This window comes from Pristiophorus japonicus, unplaced genomic scaffold (assembly GCF_044704955.1).
Source record: "Pristiophorus japonicus isolate sPriJap1 unplaced genomic scaffold, sPriJap1.hap1 HAP1_SCAFFOLD_2172, whole genome shotgun sequence".
NCBI lineage: Eukaryota > Metazoa > Chordata > Chondrichthyes > Pristiophoridae > Pristiophorus > Pristiophorus japonicus.
In genome coordinates this window covers 1-22,500 of record NW_027251879.1, presented here as the reverse complement: position 1 = coordinate 22,500, position 22,500 = coordinate 1, and the positions used below count along the sequence as shown (strand labels likewise).

Here is a 22,500-nt window from a genome sequence, read left to right as displayed (position 1 = left end):
TCTGGCTCTGTGTCTTTCTCACCTTCTGCCTCTCTGTCTCTCAGTATCCCTGACCTTCCCAGAGACAGAGAAACAATTTAATCGTTGACACTGTGAACTGTGTCTAGACAGCCGTCACGGTGGAATATTTTAGTGTGGGGTAACAATATAAGAACATAAGAAATAGGAGCAGGAGTAGGCCATACGGCCCCTCGAGCCTGCTCTGCCACTTAATACAAACATGGCTGATCCGATCATGGACTCAGCTCCACTTCCCTGCCCGCTCCCCATAGCCCTTCACTCCCTTATCGCTCAAAAATCTGTCTATCTCTGTCTTAAATATATTCAATGTCCTGGCTTCCACAGCTCTCTGAGGCAGCAAATTCCACAGATTTACAACCCTCTGAGAGACGAAATTCCTCCTCATCTCAGTTTTAAATGGGCGGCCCCTTATTCTAAGACCATGCCCCCTAGTTCTAGTCTCCCCCATCAGTGGAAACATCCTCTCTGCATCCACCTTGTCAAGCCCCCTCATAATCTTATACGTTTCCATAAGATCACCTCTCATTCTTCTGAATTCCAATGAGTAGAGGCCCAACCTCCTCAACCTTTCCTCATAAGTCAACCCCCCTCATCCCCGCAATCAACCGAGTGAACCTTCTCTGAACTGCCTCCAAAGCAAGTATATCCTTTCGTAACCAAAACTGCACGCAGTACTCCAGGTGTGGCCTCACCAATACCCTGTATAATTGGAGCAAGACTTCCCTGCTTTTATACTCCATCCCCTTTGCAATAAAGGCCAAGATACCATTGGCCTTCCTGATCACTTGCTGTACCTGCATACTAACCTTTTGTGTTTCATGCACAAGTAACCCCCAGGTCCCGCTGTACTGCGGCACTTTGTAATCTTTCTCCATTTAAATGATCATTTGCTTTTCTATTATTTCCCATTTATACAGCGCCTTTAATGTAATAAAACATCCCACAGGACCATAGATCATGCACAAAAGTTGACAGCGTTCTCCATAAGGAAATATTGGGACAGGTGCCCCAAAGCTCGATCAACGAGGTCAATTTTAAGGAGCGTCTTCAAGGAGGTGAGAGAGGCGGAGAGGTTGAGGGAGGGAATTACAGAGCTTGGGGCCCAGGCAACAGAAGGCACGGCCACCGATGGTGGAGCGATGGAAATCAGGAATTGCGCAAGAGGACAGAATTAGAGGAGCGCAGAGATCTCGGAGGGTTGAAGGGGCTGGAGGAGGTTACAGAGATAGGGAGGGGTGTATGGACTGGAGGGGGTTACAGAGATAGGGAGGGGTATAGGCGCTGGAGGAGGTTACAGAGATAGGGAGGGGTGTATGGACTGGAGGGGGTTACAGAGATAGGGAGGGGTGTATGGACTGGAGGGGGTTACAGAGATAGGGAGGGGTGTATGGACTGGAGGGGGTTACAGAGATAGGGAGGGGTGTAGGGGTGTAGGAGGTTACAGAAATAGGGAGGGGTGTAGGAGCTGGAGGAGGTTACAGAGATAGGGAGGGGTGTAGGGGCTGGAGGAGGTTACAGAGATAGGGAGGGGTGTATGGACTGGAGGGGGTTACAGAGATAGGGAGGGGTGTAGGGGCTGGAGAAGGTTTCAGAGATAGGGAGGGGTGTAGAAGCTGGAGGAGGTTGCAGAGACAGGGAGGGGTGTATGGACTGGAGGGGGTTACAGGGATAGGGAGGGGTGTAGGGACTGGAGCGGGTTACAGAGATGGGGAGGGGTGTAGGGGCTGGAGGAGATTACAGAGATAGGGAGGGGTGTAGGGGCTGGAGGAGGTTACAGAGATAGGGAGGGGTGTAGGGGCTGGAGGAGGTTACAGAGATAGGGAGGGGTGTAGGAGCTGGAGGAGGTTGCAGAGACAGGGAGGGGTGTATGGACTGGAGGGGATTACAGAGATAGGGAGGGGTGTAGGGACTGGAGGAGGTTACAGAGATAGGGAGGGGTGTAGGGGCTGGAGGAGGTAACAGAGATAGGGAGGGGTGTAGGGGCTGGAGATTGTTTCAGAGATAGGGAGGGGTGTAGGAGCTGGAGGAGGTTACGGAGATAGGGAGGGTTGTAGGGGCTGGAGGAGGTTACAGAGATAGGGAGGGTTGTAGAGGCTGGAGGAGGTTACAGAGATAGCGAGGGGTGTAGGGGCTGGAGGAGGTTACAGAGATAGGGAGGGGTGTAGGGGCTGGAGGACGTTACAGAGATAGGGAGGGTTGTAGGGGCTGGAGGAGGTTACAGAGATAGGGAGGGTTGTAGGGGCTGGAGGAGGTTACAGAGATAGGGAGGGGTGTAGGAGCTGGAGGATGTTACAGAGATAGGAAGGGGTGTAGGGCTGGAGGAGGTTACAGAGATAGGGAAGATTGTAGGGGCTGGAGGAGGTTAGAGTTAGGAAGCGTTGTAGGGCTGAAGGAGGTTACAGAGATAGGGAGGGTTGTAGAGCTGGAGGAGGTTACAGAGATAGGGAAGATTGTAGGGGCTGGAGGAGGTTACAGAGATAGGGAGGGTTGTAGGGGCTGGAGGAGGTTACAGAGATAGGGAGGGGTGTAGGAGCTGGAGGAGGTTACAGAGATAGGGAGGGTTGTACAGCTTAGGAGGTTACAGAGATAGGGAGGGTTGTAGAGCTGGAGGAGGTTACAGAGATAAGGAAGATTGTAGGGGCTGGAGGAGGTTACAGAGATAGGGAGGGGTGTAGGGGCTGGAGGAGGTTACAGAGATAGGGAGGGGTGTAGGAGCTGGAGGAGGTTGCAGAGACAGGGAGGGGTGTATGGACTGGAGGGGGTTACAGAGATAGGGAGGGGTGTAGGGACTGGAGGAGGTTACAGAGATAGGGAGGGGTGTAGGGGCTGGAGGAGGTAACAGAGATGAGGAGGGTTGAAGGGGCTGGAGGAGGTTACAGAGATAGGGAGGGGTGTAGGAGCTGGAGGAGGTTGCAGAGACAGGGAGGGGTGTAGGGCTGGAGGAGGTGACAGAGATGTGGATGGTTGAAGGGGCTGGAGGAGGTTACAGAGATAGGGAGGGGTGGAGGAGGTTACAGAGATAGGGAGGAGTGTAGGGGCTGGAGAAAGTTACAGAGATAGGGAGGGGTGTAGGGGCTGGAGATGGTTTCAGAGATAGGGAGGGGTGTATGGACTGGAGGGGGTTACAGAGATAGGGAGGGGTGTATGGACTGGAGGGGGTTACAGAGATAGGGAGGGGTGTATGGACTGGAGGGGGTTACAGAGATAGGGAGGGGTGTAGGGGTGTAGGAGGTTACAGAAATAGGGAGGGGTGTAGGAGCTGGAGGAGGTTACAGAGATAGGGAGGGGTGTAGGGGCTGGAGGAGGTTACAGAGATAGGGAGGGGTGTATGGACTGGAGGGGGTTACAGAGATAGGGAGGGGTGTAGGGGCTGGAGAAGGTTTCAGAGATAGGGAGGGGTGTAGGAGCTGGAGGAGGTTGCAGAGACAGGGAGTGGTGTATGGACTGGAGGGGGTTACAGGGATAGGGAGGTGTGTAGGGACTGGAGGGGGTTACAGAGATGGGGAGGGGTGTAGGGGCTGGAGGAGATTACAGAGATAGGGAGGGGTGTAGGGGCTGGAGGGGGTTACAGAGATAGGGAGGGGTGTAGGGGCTGGAGGGGGTTACAGAGATAGGGAGGGGTGTAGGGGCTGGAGGAAGTTACAGAGATAGGGAGGGGTGTAGGGCTGGAGGAGGTGACAGAGATGGGGAGGGGTGGAGGAGGTTACAGAGATAGGGAGGAGTGTAGGGGCTGGAGGAGGTTACAGAGATAGCGAGGGGTGTAGGGGCTGGAGGAGGTTACAGAGATAGGGAGGGGTGTAGGGGCTGGAGGACGTTACAGAGATAGGGAGGGTTGTAGGGGCTGGAGGAGGTTACAGAGATAGGGAGGGTTGTAGGGGCTGGAGGAGGTTACAGAGATAGGGAGGGGTGTAGGAGCTGGAGGATGTTACAGAGATAGGAAGGGGTTTAGGGCTGGAGGAGGTTACAGAGATAGGGAAGATTGTAGGGGCTGGAGGAGGTTACAGAGATAGGGAGGGTGTAGGGGCTGGAGGAGGTTAGAGTTAGGAAGCGTTGTAGGGCTGAAGGAGGTTACAGAGATAGGGAGGGTTGTAGAGCTGGAGGAGGTTACAGAGATAGGGAAGATTGTAGGGGCTGGAGGAGGTTACAGAGATAGGGAGGGTTGTAGGGGCTGGAGGAGGTTACAGAGATAGGGAGGGGTGTAGGAGCTGGAGGAGGTTACAGAGATAGGGAGGGTTGTAGAGCTTAGGAGGTTACAGAGATAGGGAGGGTTGTAGAGCTGGAGGAGGTTACAGAGATTGGGAAGATTGTAGGGGCTGGAGGAGGTTACAGAGATAGGGAGGGGTGTAGGGGCTGGAGGAGGTTACAGAGATAGGGAGGGGTGTAGGAGCTGGAGGAGGTTACAGAGATAGGGAGGGTTGTAGAGCTGGAGGAGGTTAGAGATAGGGAAGATTGTAGGGGTGGGAGGAGGTTACAGAGATAGGGAGGGGTGTAGGGACTGGAGGAGGTTACAGAGATAGGGAGGGGTGTAGGGAACGGAGGAGGTTGCAGAGATAGGGAGGGGTGTAGCGGCTGGAGGAGGTTACAGAGATAGGGAGGGGTGTAGGGGCTGAAGGAGGTTACAGAGATAGGGAGGGGTGTAGGGCTGGAGGAGGTTACAGAGATAGGGAGGGGTGTAGGGCTGGAGGAGGTTACAGAGATAGGGAGGGGTGCAGGGGCTGGAGGAGGTTACAGAGATAGGGAGGGGTGTAGGGGCTGGAGGAGGTTACAGAGATAGGGAGGGTTGTAGGGCTGAAGGAGGTTACAGAGATAGGGAGGGGTGTAGGGCTGGAGGAGGTTACAGAGATAGGGTGGGGTGTAGGGGCTGGAGGTGGTTACAGAGATAGGGAGGGGTGTAGGGCTGGAGGAGGTTACAGAGATAGGGAGGGGTGTAGGGCTGGAGGAGGTTACAGAGATAGGGAGGGGTGTAGGGGCTGGAGGAGGTTACAGAGATAGGGAGGGGTGTAGGGGCTGGATGAGGTTACAGAGATAGGGAGGGGTGTAGGGCTGGAGGAGGTTACAGAGATAGGGAGGGGTGTAGGGGCTGGAGGAGGTTACAGAGATAGGGAGGGGTGTAGGGGCTGGAGGAGGTTACAGAGATAGGGAGGGGTTGTAGGGCTGGAGGAGGTTACAGAGATAGGGAGGGGTGTAGGGGCTGGAGGAGGTTACAGAGATAGGGAGGGGTGTAGGGGCTGGAGGAGGTTACAGAGATAGGGAGGGGTGTAGGGCTGGAGGAGGTTACAGAGATAGGGAGGGGTGTAGGGGCTGGAGGAGGTTACAGAGATAGGGAGGGGTGTAGGGGCTGGAGGAGGTTACAGAGATAGGGAGGGGTGTAGGGGCTGGAGGAGGTTACAGAGATAGGGAGGGGTTGTAGGGCTGGAGGTGGTTACAGAGATAGGGAGGGGTGTAGGGCTGGAGGAGGTTACAGAGATAGGGAGGGGTGTAGGGGCTGGAGGAGGTTACAGAGATAGGGAGGGGTGTAGGGGCTGGAGGAGGTTACAGAGATAGGGAGGGGTTGTAGGGCTGGAGGAGGTTACAGAGATAGGGAGGGGTTGTAGGGCTGGAGGAGGTTACAGAGATAGGGAGGGGTGTAGGGGCTGGAGGAGGTTACAGAGATAGGGAGGGGTTGTAGGGCTGGAGGAGGTTACAGAGATAGGGAGGGGTGTAGGGCTGGAGGAGGTTACAGAGATAGGGAGGGGTGCAGGGGCTGGAGGAGGTTAGAGATAGGGAGGGGTATAGGGGCTGGAGGAGGTTACAGAGATAGGGAGGGGTGCAGGGGCTGGAGGAGGTTAGAGATAGGGAGGGGTGCAGGGGCTGGAGGAGGTTACAGAGATAGGGAGGGGTGTAGGGCTGGAGGGGGTTACAGAGATAGGGAGGGGTTGTAGGGACTGGAGGAGGTTACAGAGATAGGGAGGGGTGTATGGGCTGGAGGAGGTTACAGAGATAGGGAGGGGTGTAGGGGCTGGAGGAGGTTACAGAGATAGGGAGGGGTGTAGGGCTGGAGGAGGTTACAGAGATAGGGAGGGGTGTAGGGCTGGAGGAGGTTACAGAGATAGGGAGGGGTGTAGGGGCTGGAGGAGGTTACAGAGATAGGGAGGGGTGTAGGGCTGGAGGAGGTTACAGAGATAGGGAGGGGTGTAGGGTCTGGAGGTGGTTACAGAGATAGGGAGGGGTGTAGGGACTGGAGGAGGTTACAGAGATAGGGAGGGGTGTAGGGCTGGAGGAGGTTACAGAGATAGGGAGGGGTGTAGGGGCTGGAGGAGGTTACAGAGATAGGGAGGGGTGTAGGAGCTGGAGGAGGTTACAGAGATAGGGAGGGTTATCAGACAGTGTCGGTCCCTGTATCGGGTTGGAGAGAAAGACTTGCATCTCTGCAACATTATACACCATCTCAGGACATCCCAAAGTGCTTTACAGCCAATGAAGTACTTTTGGAGCATAGTCACTGTTGTAATGTGGGAAAGACGGCAGGTAATTTGCACACAGCAAGTTCCAAAAACAGCAATGTGATAATGAGCAGACCATCAGTTTCAGTGATGATGATTGAGGGATAAATATTGGCCCTAGGACACCGGGGAGAACTCCCCGGCTCTTCTTCCAAATAGTGCCATTGGGCCTTTTACATCCACCTGAGAGGGCAGACGGGGCCTCGGTTTAACGTCTCATCCGACAGACGGCACCTCCGACAGTGCAGCCGCACTGTCGGAGGGGCAGTACTGAGGGAGCGCCGCACTGTCGGAGGGGCAGTACTGAGGGAGCGCCGCACTGTCGGAGGGGCAGTACTGAGGGAGCGCCGCACTGTCGGAGGGGCAGTACTGAAGGAGCGCCGCACTGTCGGAGGGGCAGTACTGAGGGAGCGCCGCACTGTCGGAGGGGCAGTACTGAGGGAGCGCCGCACTGTCGGAGGGGCAGTACTGAAGGAGCGCCGCACTGTCGGAGGGGCAGTACTGAGGGAGTGCCGCACTGTCGGAGGGGCAGTACTGAGGGAGTGCCACACTGTTGGAGGGGCAGTACTGAGGGAGTGCCGCACTGTCGGAGGGGCAGTACTGAGGGAGTGCCGCACTGTCGGAGGGGCAGTACTGAGGGAGCGCCGCACTGTCGGAGGGGCAGTACTGAGGGAGTGCCGCACTGTCGGAGGGGCAGTACTGAGGGAGTGCCGCACTGTCGGAGGGGCAGTACTGAGGGAGTGCCGCACTGTCAGAGGGGCAGTACTGAGGGAAGTCCGTACTGTCGGAGGGATGGTCCTTTGGATGAAATATTAAATCGAGGCCGTGTCTGTCCTGTCGGGTGGAGTTCTGCCCGGTGTCCCGCGGATTATTCCATTACCACCAGAAAAATATAGAAACATAGAAAATAGGTGCAGGAGTAGGCCATTCGGCCCTTCGAGCCTGCACCACCATTCAATAAGATCATGGCTGATCATTCCCTCAGTACCCCATTCCTGCTTTCTCTCCATACCCCTTGATCCCTTTAGCCGTAAGAGCCACATCTAACTCCCTTTTGAATATATCCAACGAATTGGCCTCAACAACTCTCTGCGGTAGAGAATTCCACAGCTTCACCACTCTCTGAGTGAAGAAGTTTCTCCTCATCTCGGTCCGAAATGGCTTCCCCCCAAAAAACACAGATTAACCGGCGATTTGTGTCACTTCAAGTGGTGGGATCTTGCTGTGCGCCCTCGTGTCCGCTGACTTGGTGCAGGCTCGAAGGGTCGAATGGCCCTTATTTCCTATGTTTGCTTTTGCATGAACAGAATGGGTTGCAACTAGGCAATTAAGTCATTTGGGGGACTTCCTGAGAACATTATAAAAAAGCAACAATCATTTTGTGTTTCCCCCCCCCCCCCCCCAAAATGTAGGTCCTTCTCTAGAAAACAGCTACCTCCTTGACCAAGATGGCGGCCAGCTGCCTCGCCGTCGACTTGAGAAGCACTTTGCCACCCCCCTCCTTTCCCAAGATGGCCGAAGACCCCCCCCCCTTCCTTCCTTCCTTCCCTCCCTTCTTCTTGCCTTCATGTGCGCCGCCCCGCCTTTAGCAAGATGGCGGCGGGCGGCCTGGACTGCCCTGGGCTGGGGGTGGGAAGCGAGCCACCCTTTCCCTCCCTCATCAAGATGGCCGCGCCTTAGCCTGTGCGTCATGACGCAGCTGGCAAAGAGAGCGGGGATGCGTGCGACGTGCGGCGTACCGAAGTTTGCCGGAAATTGCCGAAGTCGGATCGGGGAGGGAGGGGAACGAAAGGAGAAAAGAAGATGGCGGACCGGGCTCTGATGATGGAGGCGGACGGCATCACCAAGCGCATCCTCCACGCCGGGAGCGGGGAGCTGCTGGACTTCTCGGACGGCACGAAGGTGAGACGGGCGGAGGAGGGGGGGGCCGGCATTTTTGTTTTTGATTTTGGAAAGCTTGGCCCTTTCGCGCCGCCGCCGCCGAGGACCCGCTTTCAAGGTTTGCCGCCAAGTCCCGCCTCCTCTCCCGTCCGATTGGCTGAGCCCGGCCGACGCGACGTCTTGATTGAGGGACCTCGGGCTGCCCCCCCCCCCGCCTTCCCGGCTCGCCATTGGACGCCGGCGCTGTCCGTCAACCATCATCTGGCTTCTGATTGGTGCGCGCGCTTTTCGAATCGGGTTGCCGCCGCCCCCGCCTTCCTTCCATCCGATTGGCTGGGAGGTTGGATGATGGACGGGCGCTGAACGTCACACCCGCTTCCACTCCTCGCGCCGCGACTGGACGGGCCCGCTGTCAATCAACTGTCACGGCCCGCCCCCGGGGGAATCGGATTGGCGCAGATGGCGGTCAGCGTCCATCGGCCAACGCAAGCCACGTGGGGAGGTTTTTTTTGAGCCTGGGGCAAAGCCGGTGCGCCTCCCCCTGATTGGGCGGCGCGTTGATTGACAGCAGGCCTTGCTTTCTGATTGGTCGGGATGGATGACAATCAAACGGCTTGACCAACCCTCTCTCCCCCCCCCCCCTCCTCTGATTGACAGTGGTGGGGAGTGGGAAGCCGGTCTTTGATTGGGGGGGGGAGGGGGGGACGGGACTTGGCGTCAAGGAGGTCGCGGAGGCGGGGTTCGACTTTAGGCCTCACCGTCGCCCCCTACGGGGGAAGGCGTGACGTGACGGGGAGGTGTGACGTGACTGAGGCGTGACGAGGAGGTGTGACGTGACGTGACTGAGGCGTGACGAGGAGGTGTGACGTGACGAGGATGCGTGACGTGACGCAGAGGCGTGACGAGGAGGTGTGACGTGACGTGACTGAGGCGTGACGAGGAGGTGTGACGTGACGAGGATGCGTGACGTGACGCAGAGGCGTGACGAGGAAGCGTGACATGACGGAGGCGTGACGAGGATGCGTGACGTGACGCAGAGGTGTGACGAGGAAGCGTGACATGACGGAGGCGTGACGAGGAAGCGTGACGTGACGCAGAGGCGTGACGAGGATGCGTGACGTGACACAGAGGCGTGACGAGGAAGCGTGACATGACGGAGGCGTGACGAGGATGCGTGACGTGACACAGGCGTGACGAGGAAGCGTGACATGACGGAGGCGTGATGAGGAAGCGTGACATGACGGAGGCGTGACGAGGATGCGTGACGTGACACAGAGGCGTGACGAGGAAGCGTGACATGACGGAGGCATGTCAAGGAGGTGTGACGGGGAGGCATGACATGATGGAGGCGTGACATGATGGAGGCGTGACATGATGGAGGCATGACATGACGGAGGCGTGACGAGGATGCGTGACGTGACGAGGAAGCGTGACATGACGGAGGCGTGACGTGACGCAGAGGCGTCACGAGGAAGCGTGACGGAGGCGTGACGTGATGCGGAGGCGTGACGAGGAAGCGTGACGTGACAGGGAGGCGTGACGTTTTTGTTTACGCAGGATTGCATCGGATACATGGCACAGAAACAGGCCATTCGGCCCAATCAGTCCGTGTTTCCACTGGTCGGGGAGACTAGAACTAGGGGCACAGCCTCAAAATACGGGGGAGCCAATTTAAAACCCAGTTGAGAAGGAATTTCTTCTCCCAGAGGGTTGTGAATCTGTGGAATTCTCTGCCCAAGGAAGCAGTTGAGGCTAGCTCATTCAATGTATTCAAGTCACAGATAGATAGATGTTTAACCAATAAGGGAATTAAGGGTTACGGGGAGCGGGCGGGTAAGTGGAGCTGAGTCCACGGCCAGATCAGCCATGATCTTGTTGAATGGCGGAGCAGGCTCGAGGGGCTAGATGGCCTACTCCTGTTCCTAATTCTTATGTTCTTATGTAAATCTTTCAACCTAACCTTCTATTCCCTTCTCCCTCATATGCTTATCTAGCTTCCCCTTAAATGCATCGCTACTACTCACCTCAACCACTCCCTGTGGTAGCGAGCCTGGATAGAGTGGATAGGACGGACCTATTTCCCCTTAGCAGAGGGGTCAACAACCAGGGGGCATAGATTTAATGCAATTGGGGGGAGGTTTCGAGAGGATTTGAGGGGAAATGTCTTCACCCAGAGGGTGGTGGGGGTCTGGAACTCACGGCCTGAAAGGGTGGTAGAGGCAGAAACCCTCACCACGTTTAACAAGTACTTGGATGTACACTTGAAGTGTCGTATCCTACAGGGCTACGGACCCAGAGCTGGAAAGTGGGATTAGGCTGGGTAGCTCTTGGTCAGCCGGCGCGGACACGATGGGCCGAAATGGCCTCCTCCTGTGCTGTGAGGAGGATGCTAAGAGGCTGCAGGGTGAATTGGACAGGTTAGGTGAGTGAGCAAATACATGGTAGATGCAGTATAATGTGGATAAATGTGAGGTTATCCACTTTGGGGGCAAAAACACGGCTGACCATCGTAGGCAGCCCCTCGGAATCGAGGAAGACTTGCTTCCACTCTTAACACGAGTCCTGAGGTGGCTGAACAGTCCAATATGCGAACCACAGTCCCTGTCACAGGTGGGACAGACAGACGTTGAGGGAAGGGGAGGGTGGGACTGGTTTGCCGCACGTTCCTTCCGCTGCCTGCGCTTGGTTTCTGCACGCTCTCGGCGACGAGACTCGAGGTGCTCAGCGCCCTCCCGGATGCACTTCCTCCACTCCGGGCGGGACTGGTCTTTGGCCCAGGGACTCCCAGGTGTCGGTGGGGATGTTGCACTTTATCAGGGAGGCTTTGAGGGTGGTCCCTTGTAACGTTTCCTCTGCCCACCTTTGGCTCGTTTGCCGTGAAGGAGTTCCGAGTAGAGCGCTCGCTTTGGGGAGTCTCGTGTCGGGGGCATGCGGACAATGTGGCCCTGCCCAGCGGAGCTGGTCGAGTGTGGTCAGTGCTTCGATGCTGGGGATGTTGGGCCTGGCCGAGAACGCTAACGTTGGTGCGTCTGTCCTCCCAGGGGATTTGCAGGATCTTGCGGAGACAGCGTTGGTGGTATTTCTCCAGCGACTTGAGGTGTCTGCTGTACATGGTCCATATACCAGGAGCCTCTTATCAACAAGAGCAGACATTGACGATGAGGTCCACATGACGTAAACTAGAGGTGATCCAAAACTTGGCTATCCCGGTGTCCTAACTCGCACCGACTCCCATTCACCCATCACCCCCTGTTGTACATTCCTGTCTGGCGTAAAAATAAAAAAGGGAAGGTGGCTCAACCGTGGCTATCAAGGGAAATCAGGGATAGTATTAAAGCCAAGGAAGTGGCATACAAATTGGCCAGAAATAGCAGCGAACCCGGGGACTGGGAGAAATTTAGAACTCAGCAGAGGAGGACAAAGGGTTTGATTAGGGCAGGGAAAATGGAGTACGAGAAGAAGCTTGCAGGGAACATTAAGACGGATTGCAAAAGTTTCTATCAATATGTAAAGAGAAAAAGGTTAGTAAAGACAAACGTAGGTCCCCTGCAGTCAGAATCAGGGGAAGTCATAACGGGGAACAAAGAAATGGCAGACCAATTGAACAAGTACTTTGGTTCGGTATTCACTGAGGAGGACACAAACAACCTTCCGGATATAAGAAGGGTCAGAGGGTCTAGTAAGGAGGAGGAACTGAGGGAAATCCTTATTAGTCGGGAAATTGTGTTGGGGAAATTGATGGGATTGAAGGCCGATAAATCCCCAGAGCCTGATGGACTGCATCCCAGAGTACTTAAGGAGGTGGCCTTGGAAATAGTGGATGCATTGACAGTCATTTTCCAACATTCCATTGACTCTGGATCAGTTCCTATGGAGTGGAGGGTAGCCAATGTAACCCCACTTTTTAAAAAAGGAGGGAGAGAGAAAACAGGGAATTATAGACCGGTCAGCCTGACATCGGTAGTGGGTAAAATGATGGAATCAATTATTAAGGATGTCATAGCAGTGCATTTGGAAAGAGGTGACATGATAGGTCCAAGTCAGCATGGATTTGTGAAAGGGAAATTATGCTTGACAAATCTTCTGGAATTTTTTGAGGATGTTTCCAGTAGAGTGGACAAGGGAGAACCAGTTGATGTGGTATATTTGGACTTTCAGAAGGCTTTCGACAAGGTCCCACACAAGAGATTAATGTGCAAAGTTAAAGCACATGGGATTGGGGGTAGTGTACTGACATGAATTGAGAACTGGTTGTCAGACAGGAAGCAAAGAGTAGGAGTAAATGGGGACTTTTCAGAATGGCAGGCAGTGACTAGTGGGGTACCGCAAGGTTCTGTGCTGGGGCCCCAGCTGTTTACACTGTACATTAATGATTTAGACGAGGGGATTAAATGTTGTATCTCCAAATTTGCGGATGACACTAAGTTGGGTGGCAGTGTGAGCTGCGAGGAGGATGCTATGAGGCTGCAGAGCGACTTGGATAGGTTAGGTGAGTGGGCAAATGCATGGCAGATGAAGTATAATGTGGATAAATGTGAGGTTATCCACTTTGGTGGTAAAAACAGAGAGACAGACTATTATCTGAATGGTGACAGATTAGGAAAAGGGGAGGTGCAACGAGACCTGGGTGTCATGGTACATCAGTCATTGAAGGTTGGCATGCAGGTACAGCAGGCGGTTAAGAAGGCAAATGGCATGTTGGCCTTCATAGCGAGGGGATTTGAGTACAGGGGCAGGGAGGTGTTGCTACAGTTGTACAGGGCCTTGGTGAGGCCACACCTGGAGTATTGTGTACAGTTTTGGTCGCTTAACCTGAGGAAGGACATTCTTGCTATTGAGGGAGTGCAGCGAAGGTTCACCAGACTGATTCCCGGGATGGCGGGACTGACATATCAAGAAAGACTGGATCAACTGGGCTTGTATTCACTGGAGTTCAGAAGAATGAGAGGGGTCCTCATAGAAACATTTAAAATTCTGACGGGGTTAGACAGGTTAGATGCAGGAAGAATGTTCCCAATGTTGGGGAAATCCAGAACCAGGGGACACAGTCTAAGGATAAGGGGGAAGCCATTTAGGACCGAGATGAGGAGAAACTTCTTCACCCAGAGAGTGGTGAACCTGTGGAATTCTCTACCACAGAAAGTTGTTGAGGCCAATTCACTAAATATATTCAAAAGGGAGTTAGATGAAGTCCTTACTACTCGGGGATCAAGGGGTATGGTGAGAAAGCAGGAATGGGGTACTGAAGTTTCATGTTCAGCCATGAACTCATTGAATGGTGGTGCAGGCTAGAAGGGCCGAATGGCCTACTCCTGTACCTATTTTCTATGTTTCTATTTCTATCTCCCGGTTAAATAACGTCTCGATTTCAAAATTCTCATCCTTGTTTACAAATCCCTCCATGGCCCTCGCCCCTCCCTATCTCTGTAACTTCCTCCAGTCCCTACACTCCTCCCTATTTCTGTAACCTCCTCCAGCCCCTACACCCCTCCCTATCTCTGTAACCCCCTCCAGCCCCTACACCCCTCTCAATCTTTGTAATCTCCTGCAGCCCCTACACCCCTCCCTATCTGTGTAACCTCCACCAGTCCCTACACCCCTCTCAATCTTTGTAATCTCCTCCAGCCCCTACACCCCTCCCTATTTCTGTAACCTCCTGCAGCCCCTACACACCTCCCTATCTCTGTAACCTCCTGCAGTCCCTACACCCCTCCCTATCTCTGTAACCCCCCTCCAGCCCCTACACCACTCCCTATCTCTGTAACCTCCTGCAGCCCCTACACCCCTCCCTATCCCTGTAACCCCCTCCAGCCCCTACACCCCTCCCTATCTCTGTAACCTCCTGCAGCCCCTACACCCCTCCCTATCGCTGTAACCCCCTCCCTATCTCTGTAACCTCCTGCAGCCCCATAACCCCTCCCTATCGCTGTAACCTCCTCCAGCCTCACAACCCCCCGAGATGTCTGCACTCCTCTAATTCTGCCCTCCTGACCATCCCTGATTATAATCGCTCCACCATCGGTGGCCGTGCCTTCTGTTGGCTGGGCCCCAAGCTCTGGAACTCCCTCCCGAAACCTCTCCGCCTCTCTACCTCTCTTTCCTCCTTAAAACCTCCCTCTTTAAACAAGCTTTTGGTCATCTGCCTTAATATCTCCTGTGGCTCGGTGTCAAATTTACCTGTTTGTCTGTAACATCCCTATGAAGCTCCTCAGGACATTTTACTACGTTAAAGGCACTATATAAATAAAAGTTATTAATAATTTGGTGAGGGTTTCTGCCTGTACCACCCTTTCAGGCAGTGAGTTCCAGACCCCCACCATCCTTTGGGTGAAGACATTTCACCCCAAATCCCCTCTAAACCTCCTCCCAATTACTTTAAATCTATGCCCCCTGGTTGTTGACCCCTCTGCCAAGGGAAATATGTCATTCTATCCAGGCCCCTCATAATTTTATACAACTCAATTAAAAACATAGAAAATAGGTGCAGGAGTAGGCCATTCGGCCCTTCGAGCCTGCACCACCATTCAATATGATCATGGCTGATCATTCAACTTCAGTACCCCTTTCCTGCTTTCTCTCCATAACCCCTTTAGCCGTAAGGGCCACATCAAACTCCCTTTTGAATATATCCAACAAATTGGCATCAACAACTTTCTGTGGTAGAGAATTCCACAGGTCCACAATTCTCTGGGTGAAGAAGTTTCTCCTTATCTCGGTCCTAAATGGCTTACCCCTTATCCTTAGACTGTGACCCCCTGGTTCTGGACTTCCCCAACATCGGGAACATTCTTCCTGAATCTAACCAGTCCAATCCCGTCAGAATGTTATATGTTTCTATGAGATCCCCTCTCATTCTTCTAAATTCCAGTGAATATAATCGCTCCTCAGCCTCCTCTGTTCCAAAGAAAACAAACCCCAGCTTATCCAATCTTTCCTCATCGCTAAAATTCTCCAGTCCCGCCAACATCCTGGTAAATCTCCTCTGTACTCTCTCCAGCGCAATCTCTTAACCGATAAGTGAATAAGGGGTTATGGGGAGCGGGCAGGGAAGTGGACCTGAGTCCATGATCGGATCAGCCATGATTGTATTAAATGGCGGAGCAGGCTCGAGGGGCCGTATGGCCTACTCCTGCTCCTATTTCTTATGTTCTTACATTTTTCTTGTAATGTGGTCACCAGAACTGCACGCAGTACTCCAGCTGTGACCTAATGGTATGTTGGCCTTAATAGCGAGAGGATTTGAGTATAGGAGCAGGGAGGTCTTACTGCAGTTGTACAGGGCCTTGGTGAGGCCTCACCTGGAATATTGTGTTCAGTTTTGGTCTCCTAATCTGAGGAAGGACATTCTTGCTATTGAGGGAGTGCAGCGAAGGTTCACCAGACTGATTCCTGGGATGGCAGGACTGACATATGAAGAAAGACTGGATCGACTAGGCTTATATTCACTGGAATTTAGAAGGATGAGAGGGGATCTCATAGAAACATATAAAATTCTGACGGGACTGGACAGGTGAGATGCAGGAAGAATGTTCCCGATGTTGGGGAAGTCCAGAACCAGGGGTCACAGTCTGAGGATAAGGGGTAAGCCATTTAGGACCGAGATGAGGAGAAACTTCTTCACCCAGAGAGTGGTGAACCTGTGGAATTCTCTACCACAGAAAGTAGTTGAGGCCAATTCACTAAATATATTCAAAAGGGAGTTAGATGAAGTCCTTACTACTCGGGGGATCAAGGGTTATGGCGAGAAAGCAGGAAGGGGGTACTGAAGTTTCATGTTCAGCCATGAACTCATTGAATGGCGGTGCAGGCTAGAAGGGCTGAACGGCCTGCTCCTGCACCTATTTTCTATGTTTCTATGATGTTGGGGAAGTCCAGAACCAGTGGGGTCACAGTCTAAGGATAAGGGGTAAGCCATTTAGGACCGAGATGAGGAGAAACTTCTTCACTCAGAGAGTGGTGAACCTGTGGAATTCTCTGCCGCAGAGAGTTGTTGAGGCCAGTTCGTTAGATATATTCAAAAGGGAGTTAGATGTGGCCCTTACGGCTAAAGGGATCAAGGGGTATGGAGAGAAAGCAGGAAAGGGGTACTGAGGGAATGATCAGCCATGATCATATTGAATGATGGTGCAGGCTCGAAGGGCCGAATGGCCTGCTCCTGCACCTATTTTCTATGTTTCTGTGTACCAGTGTTTTATACAGTTCAAGCATAAACTCCTTGCTCTTGTATTCTATGCCGCGGCTAATAAAGACAAGCATTCCGTATGCCTTCTTAACCACCTTATCCACCTGGCCTGCTACCTTCAGGGATCTGTGGAATTTAGGAAACTCTTCTACAGTCAAAGGATGGTAGTGGTTTGGAACTCTCTTCCGCAAATGGCAATTGATCAATTGTTAATTTTAAATCGGAGATTGATAGCTTTCTGTTAACTAAGGGTATTAAGGGATATGGGACGAAAGGCGGGTATATGGAGTTAGGTCGCAGATCAGCAATACTCTCATTGAATGGCGGAGCAGGCTCGAGGGGCTGAATGGGCCTCCTCCTGTTCCTGTGTAACAGGCTCGAGGGGCTGAATGGGCCTCCTCCTGTTTCTGTGTAACAGGCTCGAGGGGCTGAATGGGCCTCCTCCTGTTTCTGTGTAACAGGCTCGAGGGGCTGAATGGGCCTCCTCCTGTTCCTGTGTAACAGGCTCGAGGGGCTGAATGGGCCTCCTCCTGTTCCTGTGTAACAGGCTCGAGGGGCTGAATGGGCCTCCTCCTGTTCCTGTGTAACAGGCTCGAGCAGCTGAATAGGTCTCCTCCTGTTCCTGTGTAACAGGCTCGAGGGGCTGAATGGGCCTCCTCCTGTTCCTGTGTAACAGGCTCGAGGGGCTGAATGGACCTCCTCCTGTTCCTGTGTAACAGGCTCGAGGGGCTGAATGGGCCTCCTCCTGTTCCTGTGTAACAGGCTCGAGGGGCTGAATGGGCCTCCTCCTGTTCCTGTGTAACAGGCTCGAGGGGCTGAATGGGCCTCCTGTTCCTGCGTAACAGGCTCGAGGGGCTGAATGGCCTCCTCCTGTTCCTGTGCAACAGGCTCGAGGAGCTGAATGGGCCTCCTCCTGTTCCTGTGTAACAGGCTCGAGGGGCTGAATGGGCCTCCTCCTGTTCCTGTGTAACAGGCTCGAGGGGCTGAATGGGCCTCCTCCTGTTCCTGTGTAACAGGCTCGAGGGGCTGAATGGGCCTCCTCCTGTTCCTGTGTAACAGGCTCGAGGGACAGAATGGGCCTCCTCCTGTTCCTGTGTAAAAGGCCCGAGGGGCTGAATGGGCCTCCTCCTGTTCCTGTGTAACAGGCTCGAGGGGCTGAATGGGCCTCCTCCTGTTCCTGTGTAACAGGCCCGAGGGGCTGAATGGGCCTCCTCCTGTTCCTGTGTAACAGGCTCGAGGGGCTGAATGGGCCTCCTCCTGTTCCTGTGTAACAGGCTCGAGGGGCTGAATGGGCCGCCTCCTGTTGCTATGGTACGCTTACGGCCTTCCGCGAGAGGTGGGCGCCGGAGGGACTGGAGTGCATCATCATCATAGGTAGGCCCGCGGAATCGAGGAAGACTTGCTTCCACTCAGTCCTTAGGTGACTGAACAGTCCAATACGGGAACCACAGTCCCTGTCACAGGTGGGACAGACAGACGTTGAGGGAAGGGGAGGGTGGGACAGATAGACGTTGAGGGAAGGGGAGGGTGGGACAGACAGACGTTGAGGGAAGGGGAGGGTGGGACAGATAGACGTTGAGGGAAGGGGAGGGTGGGACAGACAGACGTTGAGGGAAGGGGAGGGTGGGACAGATAGACGTTGAGGGAAGGGGAGGGTGGGACAGACAGACGTTGAGGGAAGGGGAGGGTGGGACAGATAGACGTTGAGGGAAGGGGAGGGTGGGACAGACAGACGTTGAGGGAAGGGGAGGGTGGGACAGACAGACGTTGAGGGAAGGGGAGGGTGGGACAGACAGACGTTGAGGGAAGGGGAGGGTGGGACTGGTTTGCCGCACGCTCCTTCCGCTGCCTGCGCTTGGTTTCTGCACGCTCTCGGCGACGAGACTCGAGGTGCTCAGCGCCCTCCTGGATGCACTTCCTCCACTCCGGGTGGACTGGTCTTTGGCCCAGGGACTCCCAGGTGTCGGTGGGGATGTTGCACTTTACCAGGGAGGCTTTGAGGGTGTGTCCCTTGTAACGTTCCCACCTTTGGCTCGTTTGCCCGTGAAGGAGTTCCGAGTAGAGCGCTCGCTTTGGGGAGTCTCGTGTCTGGGGACCATGCGGACAATGTGGCCCTGCCCAGCGGAGCTGGTCGAGTGTGGTCAGTGCTTCGATGCTGGGGATGTTGGGCCTGGTCGAGGACGCTAACGTTGGTGCGTCTGTCCTCCCGGGGGATTTGTAGGATCTTGCGGAGACATCGTTGGTGGTATTTCTCCAGCGACTTGAGGTGTCTGCTGTACATGGTCCATGTCTCTGAGCCATACAGGAGGGCGGGTATCACTACAGCCCTGTAGACCATGAGCTGGGTGGTGGATTTGAGGGCCTGGTCTTCAAACACTCTTTTCCTCAGGCGGCCGAAGGCTGCACTGGTGCACTGGAGGCGGTGTTGGATCTGGTGGTCAATGCCTGCCCTTGTTGATAAGAGGCTCCCGAGGTTTGGGAAATGGTCCCCGGTGTCCAGGGTCGCGCCGTGGACCTTGATGACTGGCGGGCAGTGCTGTGCAACCCATCGCCCGGCAACCAAATTTTAATTTGATTCATTAACGTCAAAAGTTTAATAAAGTTGGTTTCAGTGCCCCTTTAATAAGGGTGCACTTGAAATATAGGGGCCTATTTTCATTAGTGCTGTTAGGGAGGGAGTTCCAGGATTGTGACCCAGCCACGATGAAGGAACGGCCGATATATTCCCAAGTCGGGATGGTGTGTGACTGGGAGGGGAATGTGGAGGTGATGGTGTTCCCATGGACCTGCTGCCCTTGTCCTTCTAGGGGGTAGAGGTCGCGGGTTTGGGAGGTGCTGACGGAGAAGCCTTGGCGAGTTGCCGCAGTGCATCTTGTGGATGGTACACACTGCAGCCAGGGGGCGCCGGTGGTGGAGGGAGTGAGTGTTGAAGGGGGTGGGGAGCGTGGCCCATCGAGCGGCCTGCTTTGTCCTGGATGGTGTCGAGCTTCTCGAGTGTTGTTGGGTCTGCAACTCATCCAGGCAAGTGGGGAGTGTTCCCTCACACTCCTGACTTCAACACCGCCTCCAGTGCGCCAGTGCAGCCTTCGGCCGTCTGAGGAAAAGAGTGTTCGAAGACCAGAGCCTCAAATCCACCACCCAGCTCATGGTCTACAGGGCTGTCGTGATACCCGCCCTCCTGTATGGCTCAGAGACATGGACCATGTACAGTAGGTACCTCACCCCCAGCTCATGGTCTACAGGGCTGTAGTGATACCCACCCTCCTGTATGGCTCAGAGACATGGACCATGTACAGTAGGTACCTCACCCCCAGCTCATGGTCTACAGGGCTGTAGTGATACCCGCCCTCCTGTATGGCTCAGAGACATGGACCGTGTACAGTAGACACCTCAAGTCACTGGAGAGATACCACCAACGATGTCTCCGCAGGATCCTGCAAATCCCCCGGGAGGACAGACGCACCAACGTTAGCGTCCTCGACCAGGCCCAACATCCCCAGCATCGAAGCACTGACCACACTCGACCAGCTCCGCTGGGCAGGGCCACATTGTCCGCATGGCCCCCAGACACGAGACTCCCCAAAGCAAGCGCTCTACTCGGAACTCCTTCACGGCAAGCGAGCCCAAGGTGGGCAGAGGAAACGTTACAAGGGACCACCCTCAAAGCCTCCCTGATAAAGTGCAACATCCCCACCGACACCTGGGAGTCCCTGGCCAAAGACCAGTCCGCCCTAATCTGCATGTTTGCGGATGACACTAAGCTGGGTGGCAGTGTGAGCTGCGAGGAGGATGCTAAGAGGCTGCAGAGTGACTTGGATAGGTTAGGTGAGTGGGCAAATGCATGACAGTATAATGTGGATAAATGTGAGGTTATCCACTTTGGTGGTAAAAACAGAGAGACAGACTATTATCTGAATGTGACAGATTAGGAAAAGGGGAGGTGCAACGAGACCTGGGTGTCATGGTACATCAGTCATTGAAGGTTGACATGCAGGTACAGCAGGTGGTGAAGAAGGCAAATGGTATGTTGGCCTTCATAGCGAGGGGATTTGAGTACAGGGGCAGGGAGGTCTTACTGCAGTTGTACGGGGCCTTGGTGAGGCCACACCTGGAGTATTGTGTACAGTTTTGGTCGCCTAACCTGAGGAAGAACATTCTTGCTATTGAGGGAGTGCAGCGAAGGTTCACCAGACTGATTCCCGGGATGTCGGGACTGACCTATCAAGAAAGACTGGATCAACTGGGCTTGTATTCACTGGAGTTCAGAAGCATGAGAGGGGACCTCCTAGAAACATATAAAATTCTGACGGGGTTAGACAGGTTAGATGCAGGAAGAATGTTCCCGATGTTGGGGAAGTCCAGAACCAGGGGTCACAGTCTAAGGATAAGGGGTAAGCCATTTAGGACCGAGATGAGGAGAAACTTCTTCACCCAGAGAGTGGTGAACCTGTGGAATTCTCTGCCACAGAAAGTTGTTGAGGCCAATTCACTAAATATATTCAAAAGGGAGTTAGATGAAGTCCTTACTACTCGGGGGACCAAGGGGTATGGAGAGAAAGCAGGAAAGGGGGTACTGAAGTTGCATGTTCAGCCATGAACTCATTGAATGGTGGTGCAGGCTCGAAGGGCTGAATGGCCTACTCCTGCACCTATTTTCTATGTTTCTAAGTGGAGGGAGTGTATCCGGGAGGGCGCTGAGCACCTCGAGTCTCGTCGCCGAGAGCGTGCAGAGACCAAGCGCAGGCAGCGGAAGGAGCGTGCGGCAAACCTGTCCCACCCTCCCCTTCCCTCAACGTCTGTCTGTCCCACCCTCCCCTTCCCTCAACGTCTATCTGTCCCACCCTCCCCTTCCCTCAACGTCTATCTGTCCCACCCTCCTCTTCCCTCAACGTCTGTCTGTCCCACCTGTGACAGGGACTGTGGTTCCTGTATTGGACCTGTTCAGGCACCTAAGGACTCATGTTAAGAGTGGAAGCAAGTCTTCCTCGATTCCGAGGGACTGTCTATGCTGACGATCAGATGGTGGAAAGGGCTTTGGGCGTTAGACGACCCGAGACTTTAACCTCTCTCTTTCTCTCTCTCTCTCTCTCTCTCTCTCTCACCCCAACAGGCAACATTTCACTACAAGGCCCTGATGTGTAACGACGAACGAACGGTGATTGACGACAGCAGGGTCCGGGGAAAGCCCATGGAGCTGATCATCGGCAAGAAGTTCAAGCTGCCCGTCTGGGAGACCATCGTTGCCTCAATGCGCAAAGGGGAACTGGCAGAGTTCCTGTGTGACACCAAGGTAACTCTGGCTCGATGTTCCCTCTTCCTCTCCCAGTCCCTCTCTCTCTCCCCCCCCGTCCCTCTCTCACTCCCCCCCCGTCCCTCTCTCACTCCCCCCCATCCCTCTCTCTCCCCCCCCGTCCCTCTCCCCCCGTCCCTCTCTCTCTCCCCGCGTCCCTCTCTCTCTCTCTCTCCCCCCCTTCCCTCTCTCTCTCCCCCCCTTCCCTCTCTCTCTCTCCCCCGTCCCTCCCTCTCTCCCCCCCCGTCCCTCCCTCTCTCCCCCTCGTCCCTCTCTCTCTCTCTCTCTCCCCCCGTCCCTCTCTCTCTCCCCCCCTTCCCTCTCTCTCTCTCCCCCCGTCCCTCCCTCTCCCCCCCGTCCCTCCCTCTCTCCCCCCGTCCCTCCCTCTCTCCCCCCGTCCTCCCCCCTCCCTCCCTCTCTCCCCCGTCCCTCCCTCTCTCCCCCCGTCCCTCCCTCTCTCCCCCGTCCCTCCCTCTCTCCCCCCCGTCCCTCCCTCTCTCCCCCCGTCCCTCCCTCTCTCCCCCCCGTCCCTCTCTCCCCCCGTCCCTCTCTCTCCCCCCGTCCCTCCCTCTCTCCCCCCGTCCCTCCCTCTCTCCCCCGTCCCTCCCTCTCTCCCCCCGTCCCTCCCTCTCTCCCCCCGTCCC

The 22,500-nt window shown here is 54.7% G+C and overlaps 1 protein-coding gene across 1 annotated transcript; it reads left to right on the top strand.

Annotated features, from left to right (window-relative positions):
- Positions 1-8,284: 8,284 nt before the first annotated feature.
- On the top strand, positions 8,285-21,856 carry LOC139245309 (AH receptor-interacting protein-like; the record flags this gene model as incomplete). The annotated part of the gene is made up of 2 exons (XM_070871151.1): positions 8,285-8,405; positions 21,677-21,856. Coding segments are annotated over exons 1-2 (279 nt in total), but the record flags the coding sequence as incomplete, so codon positions are not given.
- Positions 21,857-22,500: the final 644 nt, after the last annotated feature.